This window comes from Linderina pennispora (genome assembly GCF_002104995.1).
Source record: "Linderina pennispora strain ATCC 12442 chromosome Unknown DL89scaffold_5, whole genome shotgun sequence".
Classification (NCBI taxonomy): Eukaryota; Fungi; Kickxellomycota; class Kickxellomycetes; order Kickxellales; family Kickxellaceae; genus Linderina; species Linderina pennispora.
Window position 1 is genome coordinate 1081277 of NW_024468253.1, and position 22657 is coordinate 1103933.

General features: G+C 56.5%; 11 protein-coding genes across 11 annotated transcripts; 7 read left to right on the forward strand and 4 right to left on the reverse strand.

Annotated features, from left to right (window-relative positions):
- Positions 1-254: 254 nt before the first annotated feature.
- Positions 255-3067, forward strand: DL89DRAFT_266980 (uncharacterized protein; the record flags this gene model as incomplete). Its single annotated transcript, XM_040887321.1, has 26 exons — positions 255-506; positions 532-674; positions 706-756; positions 781-791; positions 822-891; positions 931-938; positions 972-1023; positions 1066-1128; positions 1156-1179; positions 1219-1240; positions 1268-1337; positions 1359-1417; positions 1448-1454; positions 1485-1531; positions 1565-1588; positions 1610-1620; positions 1648-1682; positions 1722-1979; positions 2004-2088; positions 2122-2127; positions 2158-2247; positions 2269-2310; positions 2332-2408; positions 2430-2462; positions 2484-2559; positions 2582-3067. Coding segments are annotated over exons 1-26 (2061 nt in total), but the record flags the coding sequence as incomplete, so codon positions are not given.
- A 909-nt stretch (positions 3068-3976) lies between these two features.
- DL89DRAFT_142644 (uncharacterized protein) lies at positions 3977-4617 on the reverse strand. Its single transcript, XM_040883455.1, has one exon. It carries the CDS (start codon positions 4437-4439, stop codon positions 4023-4025), a length of 417 nt encoding a protein of 138 aa, XP_040744457.1. The 5' UTR covers positions 4440-4617; the 3' UTR covers positions 3977-4022.
- Positions 4618-4678: 61 nt separating this feature from the next.
- DL89DRAFT_215930 (uncharacterized protein) lies at positions 4679-5071 on the forward strand (the record flags this gene model as incomplete). Its single annotated transcript, XM_040884299.1, has 1 exon — positions 4679-5071. A coding segment is annotated over one exon (393 nt), but the record flags the coding sequence as incomplete, so codon positions are not given.
- Positions 5072-7282: 2211 nt separating this feature from the next.
- On the forward strand, positions 7283-7492 carry DL89DRAFT_213170 (uncharacterized protein; the record flags this gene model as incomplete). Its single annotated transcript, XM_040884238.1, has 1 exon — positions 7283-7492. A coding segment is annotated over one exon (210 nt), but the record flags the coding sequence as incomplete, so codon positions are not given.
- Positions 7493-7595: 103 nt separating this feature from the next.
- Positions 7596-8765, forward strand: DL89DRAFT_257055 (uncharacterized protein; the record flags this gene model as incomplete). Its single annotated transcript, XM_040885490.1, has 1 exon — positions 7596-8765. One exon carries the CDS (start codon positions 7596-7598, stop codon positions 8763-8765), a length of 1170 nt encoding a protein of 389 aa, XP_040744460.1.
- Positions 8766-8790: 25 nt separating this feature from the next.
- Positions 8791-11005, reverse strand: DL89DRAFT_266981 (uncharacterized protein). Its single transcript, XM_040887322.1, has 2 exons — positions 9526-11005; positions 8791-9497 (listed from the first exon to the last, which is right to left on the reverse strand). The coding sequence occupies exons 1-2, from the start codon at positions 10965-10967 to the stop codon at positions 8819-8821; spliced, it is 2121 nt and encodes a 706-aa protein (XP_040744461.1). The 5' UTR covers positions 10968-11005; the 3' UTR covers positions 8791-8818.
- A 125-nt stretch (positions 11006-11130) lies between these two features.
- DL89DRAFT_245679 (GTPase NPA3) lies at positions 11131-12060 on the reverse strand (the record flags this gene model as incomplete). Its single annotated transcript, XM_040885092.1, has 1 exon — positions 11131-12060. The coding sequence occupies one exon, from the start codon at positions 12058-12060 to the stop codon at positions 11131-11133; it is 930 nt and encodes a 309-aa protein (XP_040744462.1).
- Positions 12061-12257: 197 nt separating this feature from the next.
- On the forward strand, positions 12258-13565 carry DL89DRAFT_278080 (ATPase V1 complex subunit C). The gene is made up of 2 exons (XM_040889492.1): positions 12258-13030; positions 13056-13565. The coding sequence occupies exons 1-2, from the start codon at positions 12347-12349 to the stop codon at positions 13476-13478; spliced, it is 1107 nt and encodes a 368-aa protein (XP_040744463.1). The 5' UTR covers positions 12258-12346; the 3' UTR covers positions 13479-13565.
- A 2553-nt stretch (positions 13566-16118) lies between these two features.
- DL89DRAFT_266993 (uncharacterized protein) lies at positions 16119-17693 on the reverse strand. Its single transcript, XM_040887323.1, has 3 exons — positions 17266-17693; positions 17003-17195; positions 16119-16974 (listed from the first exon to the last, which is right to left on the reverse strand). The coding sequence occupies exons 1-3, from the start codon at positions 17610-17612 to the stop codon at positions 16315-16317; spliced, it is 1200 nt and encodes a 399-aa protein (XP_040744464.1). The 5' UTR covers positions 17613-17693; the 3' UTR covers positions 16119-16314.
- Positions 17694-18049: 356 nt separating this feature from the next.
- Positions 18050-19670, forward strand: DL89DRAFT_292460 (mate-domain-containing protein; the record flags this gene model as incomplete). The annotated part of the gene is made up of 3 exons (XM_040890308.1): positions 18050-18693; positions 18773-18813; positions 18952-19670. The coding sequence occupies 3 exons, from the start codon at positions 18050-18052 to the stop codon at positions 19668-19670; spliced, it is 1404 nt and encodes a 467-aa protein (XP_040744465.1).
- Positions 19671-19827: 157 nt separating this feature from the next.
- DL89DRAFT_266995 (exosome component 8) lies at positions 19828-20767 on the forward strand. Its single transcript, XM_040887324.1, has one exon. The coding sequence runs from the start codon at positions 19890-19892 to the stop codon at positions 20718-20720; it is 831 nt and encodes a 276-aa protein (XP_040744466.1). The 5' UTR covers positions 19828-19889; the 3' UTR covers positions 20721-20767.
- Positions 20768-22657: the final 1890 nt, after the last annotated feature.

Consider the following 22657-nt stretch of genomic DNA (forward strand, 5'->3'; position numbering starts at 1 on the left):
TTGAGCTTGCAAATTGAAAGTGTGTTAAAAGAAATAAAATAAAAAAGGTCTAAGAAAATACCTGAGCTGAGAGGCTGGTTCTAAACCTCCACCTGTGCGCTTCCAATCAAGCTGAACAGCATGTGAGCCGTTTCAACCACGACAGGCGAACAAGGTTTAATTAGACGTCATCATCGGTATTAGCGAGCAGGAAAAATGGCTGTGCGACAAGCGTGCGCGCATTATTCACCAGCCCCTTCTCTGCTCTTTTGTTCGGCTATTCTATCTTTTACTCCCTTAAATTTTTGAAACGGAAATGTCATCGTTGCATATAAAGCTTGCAGCCTGGAATGCAACTGCCAATCCGACACAGACAACAAAGGTGACCGCAGTAGCAGCCGTTGAGGGCGGCATTGCCTGCGGCCACAGCGATGGCAACATTTGGCTTTACGAATTGGTGCCACGTACCACCGATAACACCACACAACTGAGCCTGTATCCAAAGTCGCTGCTGGCGGGTCACCAGAGTCCCGATCTCGGTACTGAAGGTAGCACAGATAGATTCGCCAATGCGGGACGGCAGCCAGGACACGATCATCAGCGTGGCCGACGATGGCAGCGTGGTAGTCTGGGGCGCCGACGACGGCCGGTGCATTGCGCGCACACGTACAGCACTGCAGAACATCCGCCCGAACGTCAATCAATGTGCAGGCAGTCGACTATGAGTCGTCGGGCGAGGATCTGCTGTTTATCGTGGGTGAGGGCGGTGCCGTGTACGTGCTGAGCTACCCGTCGCTGGAGCTTGTCTACGAGTGGAATCTGCCGCACCCAGAATGGCTTAGCTCGCTGGCGGTTCGCAAGCGCAAGGACCATTTCCGCAGCGAGCTGATTACATGCGCAAGCGACGGCGTGGTGAGGATATGGAGCTACGACGAGTTTGGGCTGGCGCAGCGCGATGTGTTTAGCCGCGCCAACAGCCCGACGCTCGCCAGCCTGGTGGAACTCGGCATGGGCGTCAGCAGCCCAGAGTCGGCAGCAGACAGCGTGGCCTCGGACTCGGAGGCTGAAGGCAATGGCGCCCGTGAGCCGATGTTCTATCTCGAATCGACGTTTGCGTCGCTGGGCGAAGAGTTTGCCATTGAGAGCCTGGTCATCAACCCGTTCAACGATGATGAGTTTCTGGCAGTGTCGCCAGGCATTGTCAGGCTGTTTGCGTCGCGTGACAATGAATTGCACGAGCTGCTGCGGTGGAAGGCTCAGCGTAATGCCAACGCGCCATTTGTTGGAGGGGCGTTTTTGGCAAGATCCGATATTATCTTCTGGGATGCCACCGGCAATATCTTCAGCGTGTGCTCGTCGTTCACTGTCGAGGGAGGTAGCGCCGGCATGCACCTGACGAAGGCGCTGCATCATGACAAGACAGGAGAACGGCCGATGTGTGTGGTGTCGTCGCTGGACTCGATCCCAGATGACGCGTCGCTGAACCAGGCGATGACAGCAACGAGCCGCATGGCTGGGCGGACCAACATTTTTGTGTCGTATACTAGCGACCGTAATCGACAGACGCTGTCGGTTGTTTTCCCAGTGCCGCCGTCGATGGTCGCGGGCAGTGCAAACAACCCGCACCCAGAGTCGCCGGACGTGACAGCCAAGAGCTGGATGAGCAAGCCAGTTCTGTTCGGTATGGATGAGCTGTGGAGACAGTGGCTCGAGCATGTGGTGTCGGAGCTAAACACAACCAGCACGCTGGTGACGAAGTCTGGCAGCATTGCGCTGGGGTGCGACACAGGCAAGATTCTGATCACATCGCCGGTGGCCATGATTGGCAGTGTGGATGGCCCGGCGAAGCCATTGGAACTGCTTGGACACACAGCGGCTATCACGGCACTATATGAATGGTCGGCGATGGGCGATAGCGAATGCGACTACTGCAATACGGGAGACGACGCGCAAGTACCGGACGATAGCGCTGACGATGCCGACAGCACTGGGTGCCAAATGTGCTCACACAACCTCCTGGTCAGCGCAAGCAAAGACCTGACAATCCGCATCTGGGACGCAATTACCGGCAAGCTGCTGAACACGCTGCCATCGCAGTCGGCGCCGGTGGTACAGCTATGTGGGATTTTGCCCACCAAGCAGCCGGTGGTCTGGCACGACACTGAGCGGCATATGGAGATGGAGGCGCTTCTAAAGTCGCACATTCTGGCCATTGGGTCAGACAACTCGACCACGCTCATTTCAATGAACTATCTGGACCGTGTATATGTGACTGCGCCGTACCACGAGCATGTGGCGAGGCTGACGTTGCGCGGCGACTCGGGCGACCTGGTACTGCAGTACTCCGACGAGTCGAAGCAGCACATAGAGCTCGGCCACATTTCCGATACGATGTGTGATGATTCCGGCCAGCAGCGGCAGCATGGCAGGTACCCGAGCTTCTCAATCAGCCTGGCCCGTGGACACTCGCCCATGGCCTCGTCGTTTGGGCCGCTCAGCAGCAGCGCAGCGAGCCACTGGGCCGGTGTGCAGCAGCTGTCGTCGTACGGACGCGGGTCGGCATGGGGTGGGCGGTCCTCGGTGCTGCTGATGGATTTTCGAGATCACGCAGCTGCAGGCATTGGTGACGCGCTTGATCCCCGACGGCACGTCCATTTCCGAAGTGGGGCAGATTCTGGACAAGGAGCTGCGCAGGCACTCAGACGGGCGATCGGCACTGCAGCCGCTGAACACCAGCCTGATGCTGCTGTCGGCGCTGTTTACATGGGGCGTGTCAGACGAGCTGGACCGGATCAAGCGGAAGGTGTTTGGCATGCAGCCGCCGAGGGCAAACATTTCCTTGGCGATCAGCAATAAGCAGCGGGATGTGCATACAGTGCTGTTCCCGCACTCGTGGAAGCACCGGCGCGCCAGCTGGTGCGTGTCGTCGCTGCTCAATTCGCAGCGCATGCTGGCTATTTTGGTCCTGGCGCGCGGTGTGTTGCAAGGTAAGCCGGGAAGGATGTGTTGCTACATGTGGACTGGGTATTGTGGACTGATGTGCTGGAAGCCTTTGGGAAACCCGGCGGCCCGCCCTTGGGGCTCTCTAGTGAGGGACGCAGATTGGCCACAATGACCATGTCCCTGCGAGGGGCAGGCCTGGGCCTCCTGAGACCTGTATATGGCTATTCATAAACAGGAACTGAGCCTCGCTGATCTGCGTGTGTGCATCACGAGCTGCTGGCCAATTGCAGGTTTGAACTGCCTTATTGTGAAGCCCGCAGGACGAGCCACGTATCCCCATGTCGGGTTACAGCCATGGCAAAGAAGTCTAGGTGTAAATAGACGAGAGCCAACACGACGCCCTAAGCGCTCTGCTGTTGGCACGCCAGCCCCTTATCCCTAGGGGCTCCGGCTTCACAGACATAATCAGTACTAGTTCACACCATATGGCTGGCAGCCGACTAAGAGCTGCTGGCCAGGCACAACATGGGCATGTGCGTCGAAGCGATTTGCCCAAATAAAATGGGCGGCTGAATGAAGGGGCTTATTGCGATAATTATTAAGCGCATTTGTGTAGGTAATGAGCGCAAGGCGGTGGAGATCATAAACTACTACGTGGGGCGGCTGCCCAGCGAGGTTGGCATGAGGTTCAAGCCTCTGTCGCTGCTGACGCTGGCGGAATATTGGCAGTCATCTAATGGTAAGGAACAACAATCGGATGCAGATCACTAGCCGCCATATGCGGGCGATAGAGGGAGAAGGGAAAACTCATAAAAGCGCCGCTTTTGTTATTGTAGCAAACTTGCAGCGAGCAGCGCGGACATTGTTTTTGTCGGCGATTCATGGGGCGCAGGAGAAGCTTCGGCGGGCAGAGTTGTTCTACTGGTCGTCACTATGTAAGTTGGCAGACAATCAACAGAATAGGCGAGCAGCAATATATTTGTTTCGATACCATACTGACAGCCTAATTGTAGTGGCCCGGTGTACGCCTGGGATGGTCGATGCCGAAGGAGCTGTGTGCGCTGACAATTGTATGCGTGATTGGGGCTGATTTCCCGGCGCTACTGCCGCTGACAGCGCGCAGCATGGCGGCGTCGATGCTGCAGGCGCTGCTGGTGAGCGAGCGGTCGGGTGTGAAGGCGCGTATGGTGGCAGCGGAGCTTTTGGCGCGCGGGTTCAACACATTCAAGCCTTATCTGGACTGCCAGATGGTGATCCGGTGGTTGCTGCGCATCATGACCAGCATCACCGAGGAGGGCCTCGGGTTGGGCGCTGCAGCGACGCCGCACCGGTCGATGTCGGGGGCCTAATCTGGCTGGCCTGGGCAGCGTGCCGGCTTCACGCAAGTCGTCGCGGGCAGTGCCGCCGAGCGATCTGGGGAGCAGTGCCAAGCCGGCAGAAATAGTGGCGGGTGCCAAGCCCGAGGGGCCGCATGCAGGCAGTCCCCAGGGCGTCTCGAGTACTGCGCGAGCGGCCATCACAATGCAGGCGAAGAAGGCGCTGGACGACGAAGAGGTTGGGCAGAGCGACAGCAGCAGTGCAGCCAATGCCACGGATCCCGGGACGATGGGCGGGCGGGCGCCGCGCCCAGCGCACCGGCGGCGGCATGTGCGGCGGGGGAGCTCACCGGCTCGGCGCGCGGGGGAGCAGGGCGGGGCGGTGTCGTTCAATCTGATCGTGCTGGCCAAGTCGGCGCTGCTGCGGATCTGCGCGGCAGGACACGTCTCTGATCAACAGCACGATTGTGGAGATCCTGCAGGCCAGCGAGAGTGTGCGGGAGCGTCGCGGGGCGCTGCAGGTGATCGGGCTGGTGACGCAGAAGTACCCAGCGCACATGTACCCGTTCCTGGGCGGGCTGGTGGCCGCGATCGTGCAGGCGATAGATCCAAAGCGCGCGACGCTGCGCAAGGCGCTGATAGCGGCAGCCGGGGCGGCACTGCAGGGGCTGGTGAAGGCGTATCCGTGGGTGTCGTTCCACAGCGAGTCGCAGTGCCTTGTGGCCGGGTGCATTGACGGCCTCTGTACGACCTTCGATTTACGCACGGCGACGCGTACGGCCGTGTATGATAGCGGTGCGGCGTCGCCGGTCGCAGCCGTGGCGATTTCGCCCAGGGGCGACCGGGTCGCGTCGTTTACGCTGGGCAACGGCGTGCTGAGCATCTGGGATCCGGCGCCCAGCGCCTTGGCGATGTTTGCAAAGACGTTGTTCTGGGCGAATGACGAGGGGCAGAACAATGCCGGTGGCACCGTGACCCCGAGCAAGACAATGGTGATCCCGGCAGATTTCCTGGGCCATGCTGGTAAGTACCGAGAGTGAAGGAAATAGCGAGTGATATGAAAAGCTGCTGATGTTGCTAATTTCCGGGTGTGGCCTGGCGCCTCAATGATGAGCCGATGTAGACGAGTTGCCGATTTCCTCGCTGATGGCGGTGGCAAAGCTGACGTGGACCGCAGATCGCACGGTGCTGTTGCAGGTGCAGGACGCCAGCTTCTCTCTCTCAGTATAGGGCTGAGCAGCCCGACAAAAAAGACAACAAAAGCTGCTTGCCTCTCATGGGCCACGCGCTATGCAGCCAATACATGGGGAACCCAGATTGGCGCTGCATAGGCTCATCTTACCAGCGGAGCATCTGTGTATCTCTGGCCGGAGGAGGAGGAGGAAAACAATGCCGAGTGGGTGATTTGCGCCTCGGCTCTGTACACCACCAGTAATTTTCTGCTGTCCAGTGGCAAGGCGCCGTTGCTATTGATGTGGCTTTCGTGCTCCTGGTTATACGAGCCTGGAAAATGTGTGGGTTGGACGAGTTGACCAGCGCCTCCCTTATTTTTCCATGCACTCGGCAAACAGAGCGCGCTCGCCTTTCGCTGGTGTGACATAAAAGTAGGGGGGATGCTCGAGGGCAGCAAATGAAGGGTGGCCTGCAAAACTCCTCTACTCTCACCCCTTGCATTCTTCGTGACTTTCAATAAACCCGTGCTTTTTCCTTTGGCATCCACATACAAGGGTTCGTGTATAGTAAGGTAAGATAATAGGCATTGGGGGTGCTGATAAGGAAGCGTCCTGGTGTGCCTGGAAAAATGGGGGAGATCACGACTGTTACTTTTCTCTTCCAGCAGGAAGTAGATGCGGTCCAATGTTTTCTGGCAATATACGTGCAGAAGACGTGGAAAGGAGCTAGAACGCTGGGAAAGCGAAAAATGCATGGTGGGGGGATGGAGGACGTTTAATGAGGGGCGGCTTTTTTTTATATTTTTCTTCTTCTTGTCGATTTACTGGCCAATATTTTCGTGTTGTCGCTCGAGTTGTTTTCGTTCGCCACACATTGAGCAATATGAGAGGCGGGGCAATAAGGAAAAAAGTGGTTTCTCACACGGGGTGGCGGAATACTGAGCGTGCCACTCTTGCATGCTCTTTTGCATGGGAAGCTCGGCCTAGGGCCGAGGACCTTTTTCTCCTAGTGCCACTTCTGGCCAGCGAATCCCTCTTTTGGTCCCCCATTTCTCCTCTGTAATCCTTGCTCCTTTTTATTTTTGGCCTTTTTTTCCACACTTGATATCTACACTTTTATATTTCCCATAGACAACGCCGTGGACTCTTGTTTTTCCTTACCCTTTCACCGACGCAATAACAGGGCGAATTCGCGGACCAAAAAAAAAGCTTTTAAATGTCGAAACCAGAACAAGCAGCGCCTGGACTGCAGTCGCTGTCGGGGTTTGGCACGCCGTCGCCGTTCTCACAGCCCCCAAAGGCCACAGCCGCTACCTCTACACAACAGGCGCCGATAGCAGGCAGCAATATGGGCGGGTACCAGGGGCAGGCGGGGCAGCGGCAGGAGCGATTGCCGGGGCCGGCGGCGCTTGTTAGCTGGTACAGGATCCGCAGGATTCAGCGGCATGCGCCGCGGGTCTGGGCATCCCGAGAAGACGGCGGTGGGGCGGTCAGGGGTGTTTGACGGCGGGTACGAGAACGGCGACGGGTTCTACCGGCGGCACTCTGTGGATATGGGTGTGGGTATTGGTGGTGCCAAGGCGCCGCTGGGGGCATACAGCCCGCCGCACGGGCGGTACCCAGCACACGGGCTGGCTGGGCAACTGAACCAGCTTCGCATGGGCGCGAGCCGGTCCGGAGCAGCATCACCACACCCACTGTCATACGATCAGACGGCAGGCGGGCTTTCGCCATCGACACCGACCAGCGCAGGCGAGTCTGTGGGTCGCGGAGTGAAGCGGGGATTGCACAGCGACGAGTCCGATGGCGACGAGTCGGGGCGGGACGGGGCGGCGAAGGGAGCAGCGGTGGAAGCCGTATGCGTGCGACCAGTGCGACCTGACGTTCAGCCGGCAGCATAACCTGAAATCGCATGCGCTGACACACTCGACAGAGCGGCCGTTCCAGTGCCCGATCTGCCAGACGCCGTTCCGGCGGCAGCACGACCTGAAGCGGCACATGAAGCTGCACACGGGCGAGAAGCCACACACATGCACCAACTGCGGGCGGTCGTTCGCACGGCTCGACGCGCTGAACCGGCACATGCGGGCCGAAAACTTCCACGCGTGCAGCCAGGCAGCCAAGCGCGCGCGCACAGCCGTGATGCACAAGAACGACGAGCCGCGGCTCAAGGGCGGCGCCTGTCATGCTGATGGAGCAGCGGCGCGCATCAACCACCAGCCAGCCGCAGGGCGCTCCGCAGGCGTGGACGCACTGGACCAGCCGGCCCAGCATTGCAGCCGATGAGGCCATGCTGCGACGCATGCAGGAGCGGTTTGGAGCGCCGCCGCCGCCGCCGCCGCCGCCCCCACAGCCGGCACAGCAGCCGGGTCCACCACTGGGCGGTCCACCGGCTCAGTATCTGCAGCAGGCGCCGAAGCTGCCGCACTCGATGGCCACGTTCTCGATGCAGACACCACAGCCCCAGCAGCAGCAGCGGCAGGCGTACTATCCCCCGGGCGGCTCGACGCGGCTCGCACCGCCTGCACCGGGAGTTGCAGGCAAGTCGCCGCCGCCGCCACAGCAGTTCCGGCCCAGCACCAATACGCCTGGAGCAGAGGCCACACAGTGGAAGCCACCCGCAAACAGTCTGGGAATCAGCAGCGGGGCTCCGCCAGCCGGGCACTTGGCACCGCCACCGCCGCCTGCGGGACTGCGATTGCCGCCGCTCGAGTTTGGCCCGCCGCGGCGGCACTCGCTGGCGGTCACATCGCATCTGGATCGGTACCGGGCACGCGACGGCTCGCCACAGGCTGATAACAAGCCGGCAAAGCAAGGCCCACGGCTGCCTCCGCCGCAGGGTTACACCCAGCCGCAGCAGTACCTGGGGCCGACCAGTGTGGCAAAGCCCACAGTGTTTTCATCCCCACAGAGCACATCGCCGCCCCAGCCGCCACCACCAATGGCAGGCGGGGGAGGTCTGATGCGCCCCACATTGCCGCACCTGGCGGACACGGGTGAGCTGCCGGCATTGGCGGTGCGGGTGCCTGATAACCATGACCAAGGCGACAGCCGGCGCGGGTCGGTTTATAGCAACGAGCATGTACCGGAGACGCGGCGGTCGTCGATAATAGCGCTGACCAATCACACGCCTGAGAGCCTGGGCGAGCTGCGCGCAGAGAACGCAGAGCTCAGGCGCCGTATCGACGACATGGAGAGCCGGTACATGAGGGAAACAGACCAGCTCAAGACAGTGATCAAGGAGCTGCGGATCGAAAAGTCGCTGCTCAAGTCGCTGCTGATGGAGAAGGGCGAGGTGGTGTCCAGCCCGCAGATGCAGTCGTCGGCGTCATCGCCACGACCGCCCGGCGCTTAAAAATAACATTTCTAATTTTTCTGTCTTTTTTTAACCACATGTTCTATCTACCACTATTGCTCGTTGTCGGCCATGTCGTTGTAGAGCTTGTAGTAGGCGCCCCTCTTGGCCAGCAGCTGCGTGTGCGACCCCTGCTCGATGATGTGTCCGGGCACCTTGCCCATGACGACGATGCGGTCGGCATTGCGGATGGTGGTCAGGCGATGGGCAATGACCAGCACTGTGCGGCCAACCATCAGGCGGTCCAGCGCCGCCTGCACCAGGCGCTCGCTCTCAGCGTCCAAAGCGCTGGTGGCCTCGTCCAGTACCAGGATCCGCGGGTCGCGCAAAATAGCCCTGGCGATGGCAATGCGCTGCTTCTGGCCGCCCGACAGCAGCGCGCCGCGCTCGCCCACCACCGTCTCGTAGGCGTGCGGGAACTGGCTGATGAACTCGTGGGCGTTCGCCTGGCGACACGCATCCTCGATCTCCTGGTCGCTGGCATTGGGCCGCGCCATACGCAGGTTCTCGCGGATCGACGTCGAAAACAGCGCCGGGTCCTGCGGGATATACCCGATTTGCGTGCGCAGCCACGACGCGTCCAGCTTGGTCAGCGGACACGCGTCCAGCCAGATCTCGCCCGCGCTGGGATCGTAGAAGCGCTCCAGAAGCGCCGCCACCGTCGATTTGCCCGAGCCCGACTGCCCGCACAGTGCAACGACCTCGCCCGCAGGCACGTCCAGATTGAAAGCCCTGCAGGACGTGCGCGTTGGGGCGCGACGGGTAGCTAAAGTCGACGTCCATGAAGCGCACGTGCCCCGATATCTCGCCCAGCCGCACGCCGCCGGTCCTTGGAATGCTCGGCTTCAGCCGCAGGATCTCCATCACCCGGCCCACCGCGCTCTTCGCCTTGACCGTCTGGCCCAGCAGGGCGCCCAGCGAGTCCAGCGCGCGCTGCGCCGACTGCGTGGCAATCATAAAGGCCATCAGGTCGCCGGGCGACATGTCGCCGCGCGCAACCAGGCGCCCGCCATTATACAGCACCACCAGAACCATGGCGCCGATCGACGTGTTGGTCAGGCCGCGGAACACCCCCATGTGCATGCCAAACAGGCTGCTGGCCTTGGAGCTCTCGTTGCGCGCCGACCGGTACAGCAAAAGCTCCGCGTCCTCGGCTGCCAGCGCCCGCACGGTGCGGATGTTCGCCATGGCCTCGCCCGCAACGCCCGCCGACACCGCCTCCCAGTCCTTCGCCTGCCGCCGCAGCACCCGCAGGAACCGCCCGTACAGAACCAGCCCCAGGTACGCCGGCGGCATGGTCGCCAGCAACGTCAGCGTCAGCGGCGTCGACAGCCGGAACAGCTGGTACGCGACGCCCATGGACAGCGTCAGAGACTTCAGCCCTTGCGTCACCAGCTTCTTGAACGTCGACTGGAACTCGCCAATATCAGACGTCAGCCGCGCCACCAGCTCGCCCGACTGCGTGCGGTCGAAGAACGCCAGGTCCTGCGCCAGCAGCGTCTCCATTGCCAATGCATGCAAGCGTAGCCCCAGCCGCTCTCCCAGAACCGTCACCAGCGTCGTGTGTGCAAACGTCAGAAGCCCGTTGGTGAAAAACAGCACAAACAGCTTGCGCGCCGGTGACCGCAGCGCCGCCAGAATCGACTCGTCCATCTCCCCCGCCAGCTTCACGCTGCGCGCAATCACGTTTATAAGATCCCCCGTCACCACCGGCGTCCACAGGCTGACCACCGCCGCCCCCACCGCCGTCAGCGCCACGCCCAGAAACAGCCACAGCTCTGGCGCCAGCAGCCGCACGATGCTGGCCACCAGCGAGCTGTCCGATTTCTGCTGCATCTGCCGCTTCTGTTGCTGCAGCTCTTTTGGCGATGACTGCGCGTGCAGGATCTGGAGCCGCGTGCTGGCGTGCATGGCTGGCGCGTCGCAGTGCAGGCTGGTGCGCTTGGCTCCGTATGCTATGGCGATACCGCCCATGATTCCCACTGGCATCCAGAGGCTGCGCTTGCCTCTGGACTGCCCAGAATGGCTGCCTTCCTGGTGCCCGTGGGGGACCGTTGCCGCTAGGCTTGTGAGGGGGCGGGCGGGGGTTGCGAGTCTGTAGGGGGTCTGGTGGAGCAGCGAACTGATACGGGACGCTGCAGGTCGCCGGGACGCTGCCAGGAGCGGGCGCACACCCACCGACCTGGCCATAGTCCACTGCATTGTAGTGAATTCTAATTGAAAAAGATACGAGATAAACAAGCGCAAAAACGAGAAGCAGATTTTTGTTTTTTTTTCTCGCTGCTGCACAAAACCTGTCACACTATATTTTTTTTCCAATGCCCGCTACCACGTGCAAGTTAGCCCACTTTATTTTTCCACTTTTTCAGATATCCACTTCCTTGCCCTCGCTGACCGACAGGTCCTTGAGCAGCCGCTTCAGGTCATCCGCCTTCTTCTCGCGCTCCTCCTCGCGCTTCTTCTCAATCTGCTTCTGCAGGTGCGGCCGATACGTCTCGTAGTACTCGTCGACGGCCTCGTCGATCTTCTCAAACAGCCCATCGATCCCCTGGCCCGTCATTGCCGACACGCCAGCGACGCGCAGATGCGCGTAGAACTCGTCCAGCACCAGACTCATCGAGTTCATCAGCGAGTTCATATACCCCTCCTCCTGCCGCATCAGCGCCTTCTGGAACTCCTCAAAGTCGTTCATCCAGGAGACCGCGAAATCATGCGACACCACGTCGGTCTTGTTGAACGCCACGAGGAACGGCAGCTGCGTCTTGTACAGAATCGAGCACGCATACATCATATTCGACATGAACGTCGCCGGGTTGGCAGTGCGCGGCGTATCCACCACATACACGACCACCGTCGGGTAGGTCGCTGCGACCGAGTTTGTGATGATTGCTCCCGACGCCGACCACGTGAAGATCTCAATCTGCCCCGGCGTATCGTACAGAAAGTACTTTGTCGTTGCTGCCCGCTTGTCCACAATCTGCATCACCTGGTCGAGCTTGGTCGTGAACAGGTTCAGCGACGTCAGGATCCCACCGTTGGGCCCGAGATTGTACTCTTTCATCACCTGCTTGTAGTCTACTGTGTCGCGGATGTCGATGTTCGCCTGGAACGGCAGCTTGCTGACCGCCGGGTCCAGGTTCAGCACGTACGGCGGCGTCTTGCGCTCGTGCAGGTATGCGTTGATCCGCTGCATCAGCGTTGTTTTGCCAGACCCCGCCATGCCAATCATGATTATGTTCACCGGCGCGTTCTCTCGCTCCGACCCACTCGAGGTCTTGGTTGCTGTGTCGGCCATAGCTTTCAAATGCAAGAGGGGGAAAAGTGTGAATTTGTAAGCAGTTGGAGCAGTGGAGAAAAAGAAATATACTCGAGTGGTCGTCACGGCCAACAAGAAAAAAAAAATCCAAACCCTACCGAGCCGAACCGAGTCGAGATATGCACCGCTTGGCCATCACAGCTGCCTTGGAAACACGCCCTCCTCCAAACGCCGTTCCTGGCTACCTCATCTTTGCAAATTCACCAACCTCACTATTCCACTTATCCACTATACTCCATATTACCTATACAGCACAAGATTCCACATGGCGGTATACTGGCTTCTCTCGGTCCCGGCGCACGGCGACGGCCACATTGCCTGGCGCGATGTAAAGTCAAAGGTGGTCGATTCCGAGCTCTACGACTTTTCTCTGCCGCAGTTCCGGATCGGGACCCTGGATGCCCTGGTGCGTCTCTCGGACGAGCTAAGCAAGTTCGACACCTCGTACGAGTCGATGACGGGCAAGCTGCTCGACACCCTGCGCAACCTGACGTCAGCGAGCAACGCTGAGCTGTCCTCGCTGGTGACCGTCGACGACAAGACCGTCGACCAGTACCTGAAGACCTTTTCGTGGAACACGTCGAAATACCGCGCCGACCGCTCGCTGGTCGAGATAGTCGACCAGATCGCCGAAGACATGGGGGCAATTGACGCAGCGCTGAAAACGAAGCTGACGCAGTACAATGCGATCAAGAACTCGCTGGCCACAGTCAAGCGCAAGCAGACAGGCAATCTCTCGGTCAAGGCCCTGGGCGGCATAGTGAGGCGCGAGCACTGCCTGGTGGGCTCGGACTACCTGCAGACCGTGTTTGTGGCCGTGCCCAGGACCCTGACCAAGCAGTGGCGGAACTCGTACGAGCGCCTGACCGACATGGTCGTCCCGCGGTCCTCGCAGCTGATCGCTGAGGACTCCGAATACTCGCTGTTCTCGGCCATTGTGTTTAAGCGCGTGCTCGATGAGTTCACGCAACAAGGCGCGCGACGCCAGGTTCATTGTGCGTGACTTTGAGTTCGACGAGCAGCAGCTCGAGCAGGACCGCCTGCACGCCATGGAGATTGTCGAGCAGGAGGAGGAGCTATTGGCGAACATCTCCGAGTGGTGCAAGGGCAGCTTCTCCGACGTGTTCGCGGCCTGGGTCCACATCAAGGCCCTCAGGGTCTTTGTCGAGAGCATCCTGCGGTACGGTATTCCCCCGGATTTCCTGCCCCTGCTTGTCAAGCCGAACCCGAAGCAGGCTGGCAAGATTAAGCAGAGCCTCAGCGATTTCTACGCATACCTAGAGACCAGCTCCAGGGTCTCTCAGCGCGCTGGCAAGGGCGGAAAGAAGGAGGATGCGTTTGATATGCACGAATTCCAGAGCATTTTGAGTGACTTTACTCCCTTCGTGTTCCTTTGAACTGCCGTGGACTTTCCTGGACGCCGAGCACTAATCCAGTTTATATCTTTTTTGAGGTCCTAATACATCATCACAAACATGCTGGTTACATATTGCTGTCCTGTTTCCGTTGGTGCTAATATCGGAGTGCATATGGCCTCAATGTCTGCAGCAATGGTGGCTAATTTGCGCTACCCATCGGTGCCGCCAATGAATGCATCATCAGAGAAAAGAAAGTGCCAGTGGAAGATAACACATCATAAATCCAGCCGATATATTATACTGAATCGGTCGGCAATAAGCTAGAGAGCACAGAAGTGGATTAAATGTTGTGTTCAGTAATGGTCTTAGGCTCTGATGTTCTCCATTCAGGTGTTGGAATATGAGTATGTACTAATTTGCCTTTCTGACTTTACATAAACTGCATACTTGAATTACTTTGCTCGCGATGCGAGCTCGGCTGCAAGTATCTTTACCTATATATAAGATTTTACAGTTTAAAAGTATCCGACCGTCCGCTAGAAGCTATTTAATTGGTTAAAAGATAAAACTTTTAAACCTCGAAGCGAGTTTGGGTGGCTTGCTCTGTAAACTCCTTTTGATCTTGTGCGGCATCTGACCTCATCGGTGAAACCAGGGCGACAAGCTGGTATTGTAGTGGTCACAGGTCTCCACTAGATATCTCCATTGGTTCAGTGCAAGAGCTGCTCTCATTGTTGGTCGGCCTAATAACTTCCATGGTGTCATCATGGTGGTCATCACCGGCTGCGCAACACTCTTAGGATGTTTATTTATGAGCACCTATTGAATAAGGCCATATAGCTCTTCTGGTGGTTATGCAATATTTGTAGATTTATTTTATAAATTGATTTGTCTTATGAACATACGTAAGCAGTAGTATTTGGGTCACAATGGACCCAGTCTGTATAGACTGATCCAAGAGACTGTATCAGTGCTAAGGGCCCCAAGAACCATGCAAGCCAGATCATCTTTAATAAAACGTTCTTAATGCTATGCATACGCAATAAAGCAAAACTGAACAGCATCATTTCTCTTCTTACTTGCCTATTGAATTTCTCAAATGAATATTACCTGCAGCACTACTGTCATAAAGACATCACTTGGTGGTATTGGCTTCCATGATTCTATGTTGCCCCACCTAGAGCAATTTGTACACAGCGTCAATATCATCAAAGAGCATACATACATGCTTGCACGATGGATATTACTCCATCAACTAGCTGACGATGATGCCTTTGACCCTGCAACATTTGTGAAAAAGGGATTCTTTTGTTCTACTTATTTATTCATTTATCGCAACCTGAAGGCGAAGACTGTCATATCTGCCGAGGATTTTGTCAACCAGAAGGACAGGTCAGAACTGTCAAGCACAGATTTCAGTGATGTAGTTAGATATCATATTTATGATTATCTATTACATAATGGTGATATCGAGCTACATGGCATATGTGAAATGAATCAGGTAGTGACATATGTTGACACCAAGCTGCTAACAGCATATAAGAACAACATTGTGTTGCACTATGGCACTTGCCTACAGTGGATTCTAGCCAAATTGATTGATATTCACAGCTGCAAAAACACACTGCATAGTACAATGGGCAATATGTCTAAGGCTGAGTTCAATAATGCATATCAAGTGTGTATTTATACACCTGCACAGAAGCTCCACCAGGCAGTTGCCTCTAGGCACCCTGATCTCAGTGTGCTCACCCCACCAATGCTTGCAATCTACAACAAGCTGGCACCAGTCCTTAATGCCTATGATACCAAGCACAGATTCGCCAAAGACAGCCAATACTATGATGCCAAGGTAAATCCGCTTAAGCATCTGCGTGCATACATTCGCCTATGCCAGCTTATTGAGAATGAGCAGCTTGGCAAGTCTCCCCCCCCAATGCTTGCCTCTGCGGACATCATGGATCCCAGGCCATGTGCGCTTAGACAAGCAAATAATCAAGCAGGTGTTTATTTCGAAAACACGTGAGGGGGTTACCAAGATCAACGCAGCAAAGAGGGCAGCAACAGAGGCAAGGAAAGCAGCAGAAAAGGGTGAAAAATTGGCCAAGAAGGCTGCACGCGAAGCAGCGAAGATGCCATCAGATGCAACTGAGGCCACTGCAGCAGACATTCCGGCATGTTCCCAACCTGCAGCCCTACCAGAGATCAAAGAACCCAACTGTGAAGTGCCATGGCCTTCTCCGCTGTACAAGCGAGTCATGTAAGCAGGCCATGGCACAATACAGGCGGGCCTATTTGTCTTAGCTCTTGAACCGCGATCTCGCAGCAGTTCGAAACTTCAGACTCGTTTTCCAGTCACTCTGTGATTCAGGCAGTATTCTTGAACGGTTCCGTCGCTCTACGGCCATTGCTGCCAATGCTTTTGATGCCACCCCTGAAACAAAGAACCCGCACAAGAGGCGTGCAGCAGCAGGCGATTCTGCTGCCAGCAGCAGCGAACCAGCACTGAAGCGTCTGCGCTGAGCAGGCCACCAAGGTGGGAGATGTCCATGATCGACATTGCACCAACAACCATCCGACACGTTCAAATGACCGGTTCGCCGTGATGCTCTTATCGACATGTCAACCCATGCTGACTAGCAGCCGAACTCGCATCGCGAGCAGAGTATTTCTAGTAACTAAACAAAGGAATGTCAAACATTCCATCATCTAATTATCACCATGATACCAATACATTGAGAACCGGTTCAAGATACTCCAAGACTTGAGGCCGGGTTTCTATCCTGCTACTTGGATGATATCTTCCTACAATAAATGTGCCCAATATATGAAAGAGTTCAATAAAGTCCATCCATTCAGCAACGGCCCTTTCAGCTTATCGCCTGGAAGACTTGGGCGTGTTTGCGGTTTCCTCTTCCAGGAACATGACACGGGCCAGCAGCAGCTCGCTCTGGTCGCTGAATGTCTTGTACATCTTCTCGACCTTCTGCAGGGCCAAGTCGCGCGGCTCAACCTTGTAGCTGATCAAGAAGCCGTTCACCAAATCAATACGCGCCTTGATGCGGCCGGATGAGATCAAGCTCGCCAGCTCGCGCTCCAGCTCGCTCGCTGTGCCAAACCTCAGCGCCTTGGCCATGCTCTCGAGACGCGTCGACGCAAATGGCTGGGTATACAGCACCAGAATATTCACCCTGATCTTTGACAAAAGCTTGTCAACTTGCAGCGCCAGAACCATGTCAATGCGCGCCAGCGACATAGTCTGGTCGAGCTTGGCCAGCGCGCTGGTGTACTGCGACCGGTAGAATAGCTGCAGTAGTTCGAGGCACACCGGCAAGTGCTCCAAGAACTTGCGGAACTGGGTGTTGTTGATAAGCATGTCCTTGATTTCATCGCGCGACAACGACGCCAGGCCCGCCAGCGTGCCGTAGAGCGCAATGTCCATGGGGGTCACAACCTGCGACGTGTTTGCTGACTCATAATTCAGCAAACCAACGTTCCGCGCAACATCGCTCCACTTGCCCTCACCCATATCAGCCTTGCAGCACCAGGAGCCGCAAACCAACGTTGGCCTCATCGTTGGGCGTCTTGCTCGTAGACAGCGCCTTGTTGGCGTAGTTCGACACCTGTGCCCAGCGCATAATGGATGCGCCGGTATATGCTGCCTTTGCCGACATATCTGCCTGGTCCTGCAGCGATGTGCAATAGTCACGTGCCTTCAAGTACGATGCGGTTGCCTTGTCCGAAAAGCCCCATGCGCTCGTACAGGTTGGCCAATGCTGCCTGCCCTTGGCTCGCATCCTTCATCAAATGCTGCTTCATGTTCGACTCAATCTGGACACGCAGGTTTTCCTGTTCGTCGTGGCTCGTGCGCCGCGCATCGTCCTCCCATGCAGTGTCTCTGATAAAGGAGCTGTCCAAGTCCTGGATGAACTTTGCTACAATCTTGGCCGTCTCCACATCCAGGGTATTCTGCACAAGCTCGTTGTATGCAATCTGGTAGGCCTCGAGTGCCAGCTCCGGGCACCGTCGACCCATTTGCAGCGCACGCCGGATCTTGATTTGCGGTGTGTATCCGCCCAGGTACTCAGAGACTACGAACGAGTCAAGCTGGGGCGGCCCGCACACTGTTAGTTCAATGCCGGTCCCATGGGGTGCAGTTACGGAAGACGTCATCCTGAGGCGTTTGTTTGCTGGCACGTCACTCATAAAGAATGCTAGATTTGAAACTAGAACTGCGTGAAATTTGAACTAGGATGAGTTTAATAGAACCAGAAACCAAATGAATACAAAGCTCACTCAATTCAAATGCGGGAAGAGTGCCGCTCTGCAGGCGAAACCCTGGGAGGGGGAATCTGGCTGCGGGTAGCTGCCTCGTCATCCCCTCGGGCCAAACAGAGAAAATTAGATTGCCTGATCCGGCTGTGACTTTTTTCCTGGCTGGTAGATGATCTCACGCTGCCACTTTTTTGGTTGCCCGCATTGTTTGACAAATGGAGGCCAAGGCGCCTGTCGGTGTCCATTCCCCAGGCCGCCTGGAGTTCATGCCGGCCATTTTCTTCTCCACTTCCATCTAAACCCACTCTCTCGCCAAGACATTCTTTTAGCCTTCAATGCAGTACTCTCATGATGACATTGAGGAGGAAGCCCGGCAAAACCACATCTACTTGGACGAAGCAAAGTACCAGGCCACCAAGGCCCTGCCGATGACAATCGCCGGCATCCTGCGCTCGTGGACCAGCGTGCTTGAGCTGCGCGCTATTGGCCACATTGGGTCAAAGGAGCTGGCGGGCCGATCGCTGGCGCTGCTGGTGGTCAACCTGACCGGCTACCCGTTTATGTACGGCCTTGGCGGTGCCCTGGAGAGCCTGTGCAGCCAGGCATTCACTGGCGCGCGCGACGTGCACAGAAAAACTGGTGTATATGTCCAGCACTCGCTGTGGGTATTCCTAGCATCATATGGCTTTCTGCTGTTGCTGTGGCTCAATCCAGATGTAGTATTCCGGCTGCTGGCAAAGACCGACCCAGAGGTTGTTGCCAACGCCAAGATCTACTTGTGGTTTGAGTGTTTGTATTTTCCGTGCATAGTGGTGCAGACATGCTTGAAGCGGTTTCTCTTGGCACAAGGGCTGATGCGGCCAACTGTGTACTTTGAAGCCGCTGGATTGGCTGCCATGTATGTTTCTCTTCATGTATTTGTGTGGAACCCGAGTACATCGCTGGGGTATCCAGGCGTGCCGCTGGCCTCGACAATGGCGTATGTGACAATACTTCTCGTCCAATGTTTTGTACATCTGCTTCACCGACAGCAAACAGCATTGGGGAGACTGGACAAGGGCGAACTGGGTCGACAATGTGCGCCTCATTACACAGCTAGGTAAGTCAAAACACTTTTTGAAATTGCGAGCAAGCGATGTTGCCACAGCAGTGGGCATGAGGTCTTCTGAGGCGGAGACTAGCCACTGCACATAAATACGACTGCACATCTCACTAACGCGTGCTACTCCTGCTTTAGGAGTGCCTTGTGCTGTCTCGGGGGTTGCTTCGTACGGGTTTGCTGATCTGGCGACGATTGCAGTGACGATGCTGGGGACAGAGGCGCTGGCGATTCAGGCAGTGCTGAACTCGGCAAAGAGCGCACTGACACGAACTGGATCGTACGTGGGCATGGTGATCTCGAACAGAGTAGGCAACCTGCTTGGCGCGCAAAATCCCTTTGGCGCCGATTTGTCATCGCACGTCTGCCTGAGCATGGTGTTGGCCATGACTATGCCATTTGTACTCGCAATGCTGCTGTTCCGCCGTGCCATTGCCGAGTTCTTCACTACAGACGAGGCTGTCATCAGCGGCTTGATTCCGACCATTCCACTGCTAGCGGTCGTTGTGCTGTTCGATATGCTGTCCAATGTACTCACCGGTGTTCTACGCGGGCAAGGGCGCCAGGGTGCTGCGGCCGTGATCCGCGTGATTGCCCTCTACCTGGTCGCTGTGCCGCTAGCCTATACTCTGTGCTTCCCGCTGCATATCGGACTGTACGGCTTGTGGGTCAGCTTGGCTGTGGGATTCGTCACGGCTGCGCTGGCGGAGTGGTTCTTGGTATGGCAGTCAGATTGGCATGCCGAAGTCCTCAGATGCATGGACCGTATCAATGGCCTGAACAAGGTCGTTGATTTGGTCGGCTCGCCGCTCCAGGAAGATTCGCCGCTGATTTCGTCATCTGTGACAGTGTACTGAGATACGACCAGTACTTTACTAATACGAATTCCATTCCTCCGAGCAGCATCTGGGCCTGGAGAGGGCACCATCACCATTAGCCATAACACGTGTGTTTCACAATATTGGCCATGGTTTAAAACTGGAAAATTTTTTTTCACGATCCAGTGATTTGACTAGCATTTTTATTTATATACACCAACATCCAGCCATCCTATTCATTAAATAGAAGGCATAAACATGGCCGCAGCAGAAACAACAACGCCGGGGCAGCTGTCGTTTGCGATAGAGACGTTTGAGCGAATCCATCCGACCGAGTTCCAGCGGCGGTTCCTATCGCAGGGCACGCGGCACGACGGCCGCGGATTCGCTCAATTCCGGCCCACGCACATTGTACGCAGCACAATCAGCACGGCGCAGGGCTCGGCCACTGTGCGCATCGGCAACACCACAGTAGTGTGTGGGATCAAGGCCGAGGTCTCTGAGCCCGACGTCAGCACCCCCAAGGCCGGCTACCTGGTGACAAACGTCGAACTGTCGCCTATGTGCTCGGCGCGTTTCCGCCCAGGCGCGCCCAGTGAGCAGGCACAGGTGGCTAGCGAGCACATCTCGCGCTTGTTCCAGAGCGCTATTGACGTTGAGTCCCTGGGCATCGAGGAGGGCCGTGCATGCTGGGTTTTATATGCTGACATTGTGTGTATCAAGCATGACGGCAATGTACTTGATGCAGCGATTGTCGCATTGCAGGCAGCGCTGCGCGATCTGCAGCTGCCCAAGGTCGAGTTCGATGCCGTCAGCGGTGTGGTTTCGGCGGACAAGAGCAAGATGCAGCCGCTGGAGGTCGAGGCGCTGTATCCGACAACACTGAGTGTCCTGGATGGCAACTATTTGGTGGCCGATGCTGATGATGCCGAGGAGCAGATGGCGGCGAGCAGTGTACTGGTCGTGCTGACTGACAGTGCCGTGGCTAACATCTGGAAGCGCGGCGCTCTGGTTGAGAGGAAGCTGGTCGAAAAGTGTGTCGCGATGGCCGAAGCCCGGAAGCAGGAGCTGGCTACACTTCTAAACTAGTGCCACATTATTTTTGTTTCGTGAAGCGGAATGTAGTAAAGCGGAACAACTAGCGATTATGCACGCCAAGTGTGGCAGCACGCAATAGTACACACTAGTTCATGCAACAAGAGAATGCTTGGTGTTGTATGCAATGTCTGCTCCGCATTTGCTTGGACCCCCGCTAGCTCCTGTCAACAGACCAGCTAGTGAGGGCGCCTAGTCGCATTGGGAGACTGGCAACATCTCGACGTTGCGTGTGAAAACCTCATAGCGGAAAAATTTATAGAACAGCCCAAAGCAATCAGCTGCCAAGTTTTGGGGAGAAGCGGCGGGTGTGCTGTGGTCGGCAGATAGACTCCGCCTAGCAAACTACCGGCAGAACCGGGTCCAGATAAGCGAGTAACATGTGTAGTGGTCTGTATTCCGTAAACAAAAGTGCATCATGATAAAGACAGCTGCTATCGATGGCGGGTGGTGAGGTTGGAATTGCATGCAGAAACCGGTCATTATCCTGCTTTTGATCCTCGCTAATACGCTTCGCATGGGCTGGGCCACAAAATAGAAAGGGGCAGCATCTGCCTAGCATGCACGCTGCAGCCCTGCTAGTATTCCAAGGTAGCAGAGCAGTGACTGCCTTTTTCCGTTGTTTGCGTATTTTGACCACAGGTACGGTCCGGACCGTTTGCGCGCCCACATGCTCTGATTTTTGGATCTGGGAAATGATTTGTTGTGATCACCCTCCTGGGTAACATGCAACTGAACTTTGAAATTGAGCTTGTGTCGTCTGGGATATACGCGATCTACGAGCAGGCTCTAGCCATCATTGGACAGATCTGACTTCTTTGGGGGAGGCGTGTATCTGACTCAACTCGGGCCGGGAATGTCGCCTGGCCTTCAGATTTCAGCGCGGAGGCACCATGTCGCACAGCTCCTGGTACCCTCAAAGTAGGGCAGATTTACATTTTTATTTATGAGCTTTTGAGCTACAGTGGCTGGGATTGAAAGGACAGCCAGTCCCCGCTGCTTCGCCTATCAGCCCACTCAATGGCCGTCCGGATATGAATTCGCCCACCTCACCGCCGTCTCATGGAATTGGATGGGTATGCTGTGGAATTGCATGGCGCACACATAGCTCTCATGACCTGGGGAGTGCATACCGATGGCGGGCTTCAACCCAGTTTGTCCGCCATTGTTGCCGCAGGTCTTATCGTGCAAGAGGAAAGGATTATGTGCGTCCTTGGACCATTTGTTTGATACAAAGAGGGGTGTTGTGATCGACCTACATCGAAGTCTGCAGCGGGACCGATAGACCAATTACAGACCGGCTTGGAATATTCTTCTAGGAGTCTCTAGCGATAGGCATGCCTCCGCTTTACCACCTTGTTTGCGCGCAATTTTTCTTTGGCGTCCCCCTGCAGTGAGCACGAAAAGGGAAGCTGGAAGTATGCGGGCGCAGGAGAGGACCCACACTGGTCTGCAATGCCCTCGGTGTTTTCTGATCGCCGAGCAGCCTTGAGCATGTTCGCGGCCAGGCCGGTATCGCCGCCTCCCGCCTTATTGCAGGGCAGATGCAGGCCTGTATGGGGGTTGGTGGTTGATGTCGAGCATCGCCAATCCGCTGGCGTATTTTGTCTCTTTGTAGTGTGCGTTTTCCAGACGACACACTCGCATCCCTCATTCTCTTTCGCCCAGCTGGCCAAACAGAATCCAGCACTGGCTTCGGACTGGCAGCTCGAGTTTTCTCACCCAATTTCCATTTTGCTATACCGTAGAAAGAGGATCGGAGGGACCGGATGCATGTATTGCGAATTGGTGCTCTTATTCTGTTGGGAAATTAGAAGCACTGCTGGACCGCCCATCTGCAGGCCGCAGACGCCAGGTGTGTTTACTGATGGACATCTCCAGGCCTCCAATGTCTGTTGAAATTCGCTATCTGTCATCCCAACGGCGCGCCG

What these genes read in the sequence shown, in the direction of transcription:
- DL89DRAFT_266993 (XM_040887323.1), bottom strand. Translation starts at nt 17,612, where the DNA reads ATGACGTCTTCCGTAACTGCACCCCATGGGACCGGCATTGAACTAACA. An exon ending in AACCTGCGTGTCCAGATTGA is followed by an intron (nt 17,196 to 17,265) that starts GTCGAACATGAA and finishes AACCTGTACGAG; the next exon opens with CGCATGGGGCTTTTCGGACA. An exon ending in CGCCCAACGATGAGGCCAAC is followed by an intron (nt 16,975 to 17,002) that starts GTTGGTTTGCGG and finishes TGGTGCTGCAAG; the next exon opens with GCTGATATGGGTGAGGGCAA.
- DL89DRAFT_266981 (XM_040887322.1), bottom strand. Translation starts at nt 10,967, where the DNA reads ATGCAGTGGACTATGGCCAGGTCGGTGGGTGTGCGCCCGCTCCTGGCA. An exon ending in GACGTCGACTTTAGCTACCC is followed by an intron (nt 9,498 to 9,525) that starts GTCGCGCCCCAA and finishes CACGTCCTGCAG; the next exon opens with GGCTTTCAATCTGGACGTGC.
- DL89DRAFT_278080 (XM_040889492.1), top strand. Translation starts at nt 12,347, where the DNA reads ATGGCGGTATACTGGCTTCTCTCGGTCCCGGCGCACGGCGACGGCCAC. An exon ending in CGGCCATTGTGTTTAAGCGC is followed by an intron (nt 13,031 to 13,055) that starts GTGCTCGATGAG and finishes TCACGCAACAAG; the next exon opens with GCGCGCGACGCCAGGTTCAT.
- DL89DRAFT_142644 (XM_040883455.1), bottom strand. Translation starts at nt 4,439, where the DNA reads ATGGCCGCTCGCGCAGTACTCGAGACGCCCTGGGGACTGCCTGCATGC.
- DL89DRAFT_266995 (XM_040887324.1), top strand. Translation starts at nt 19,890, where the DNA reads ATGGCCGCAGCAGAAACAACAACGCCGGGGCAGCTGTCGTTTGCGATA.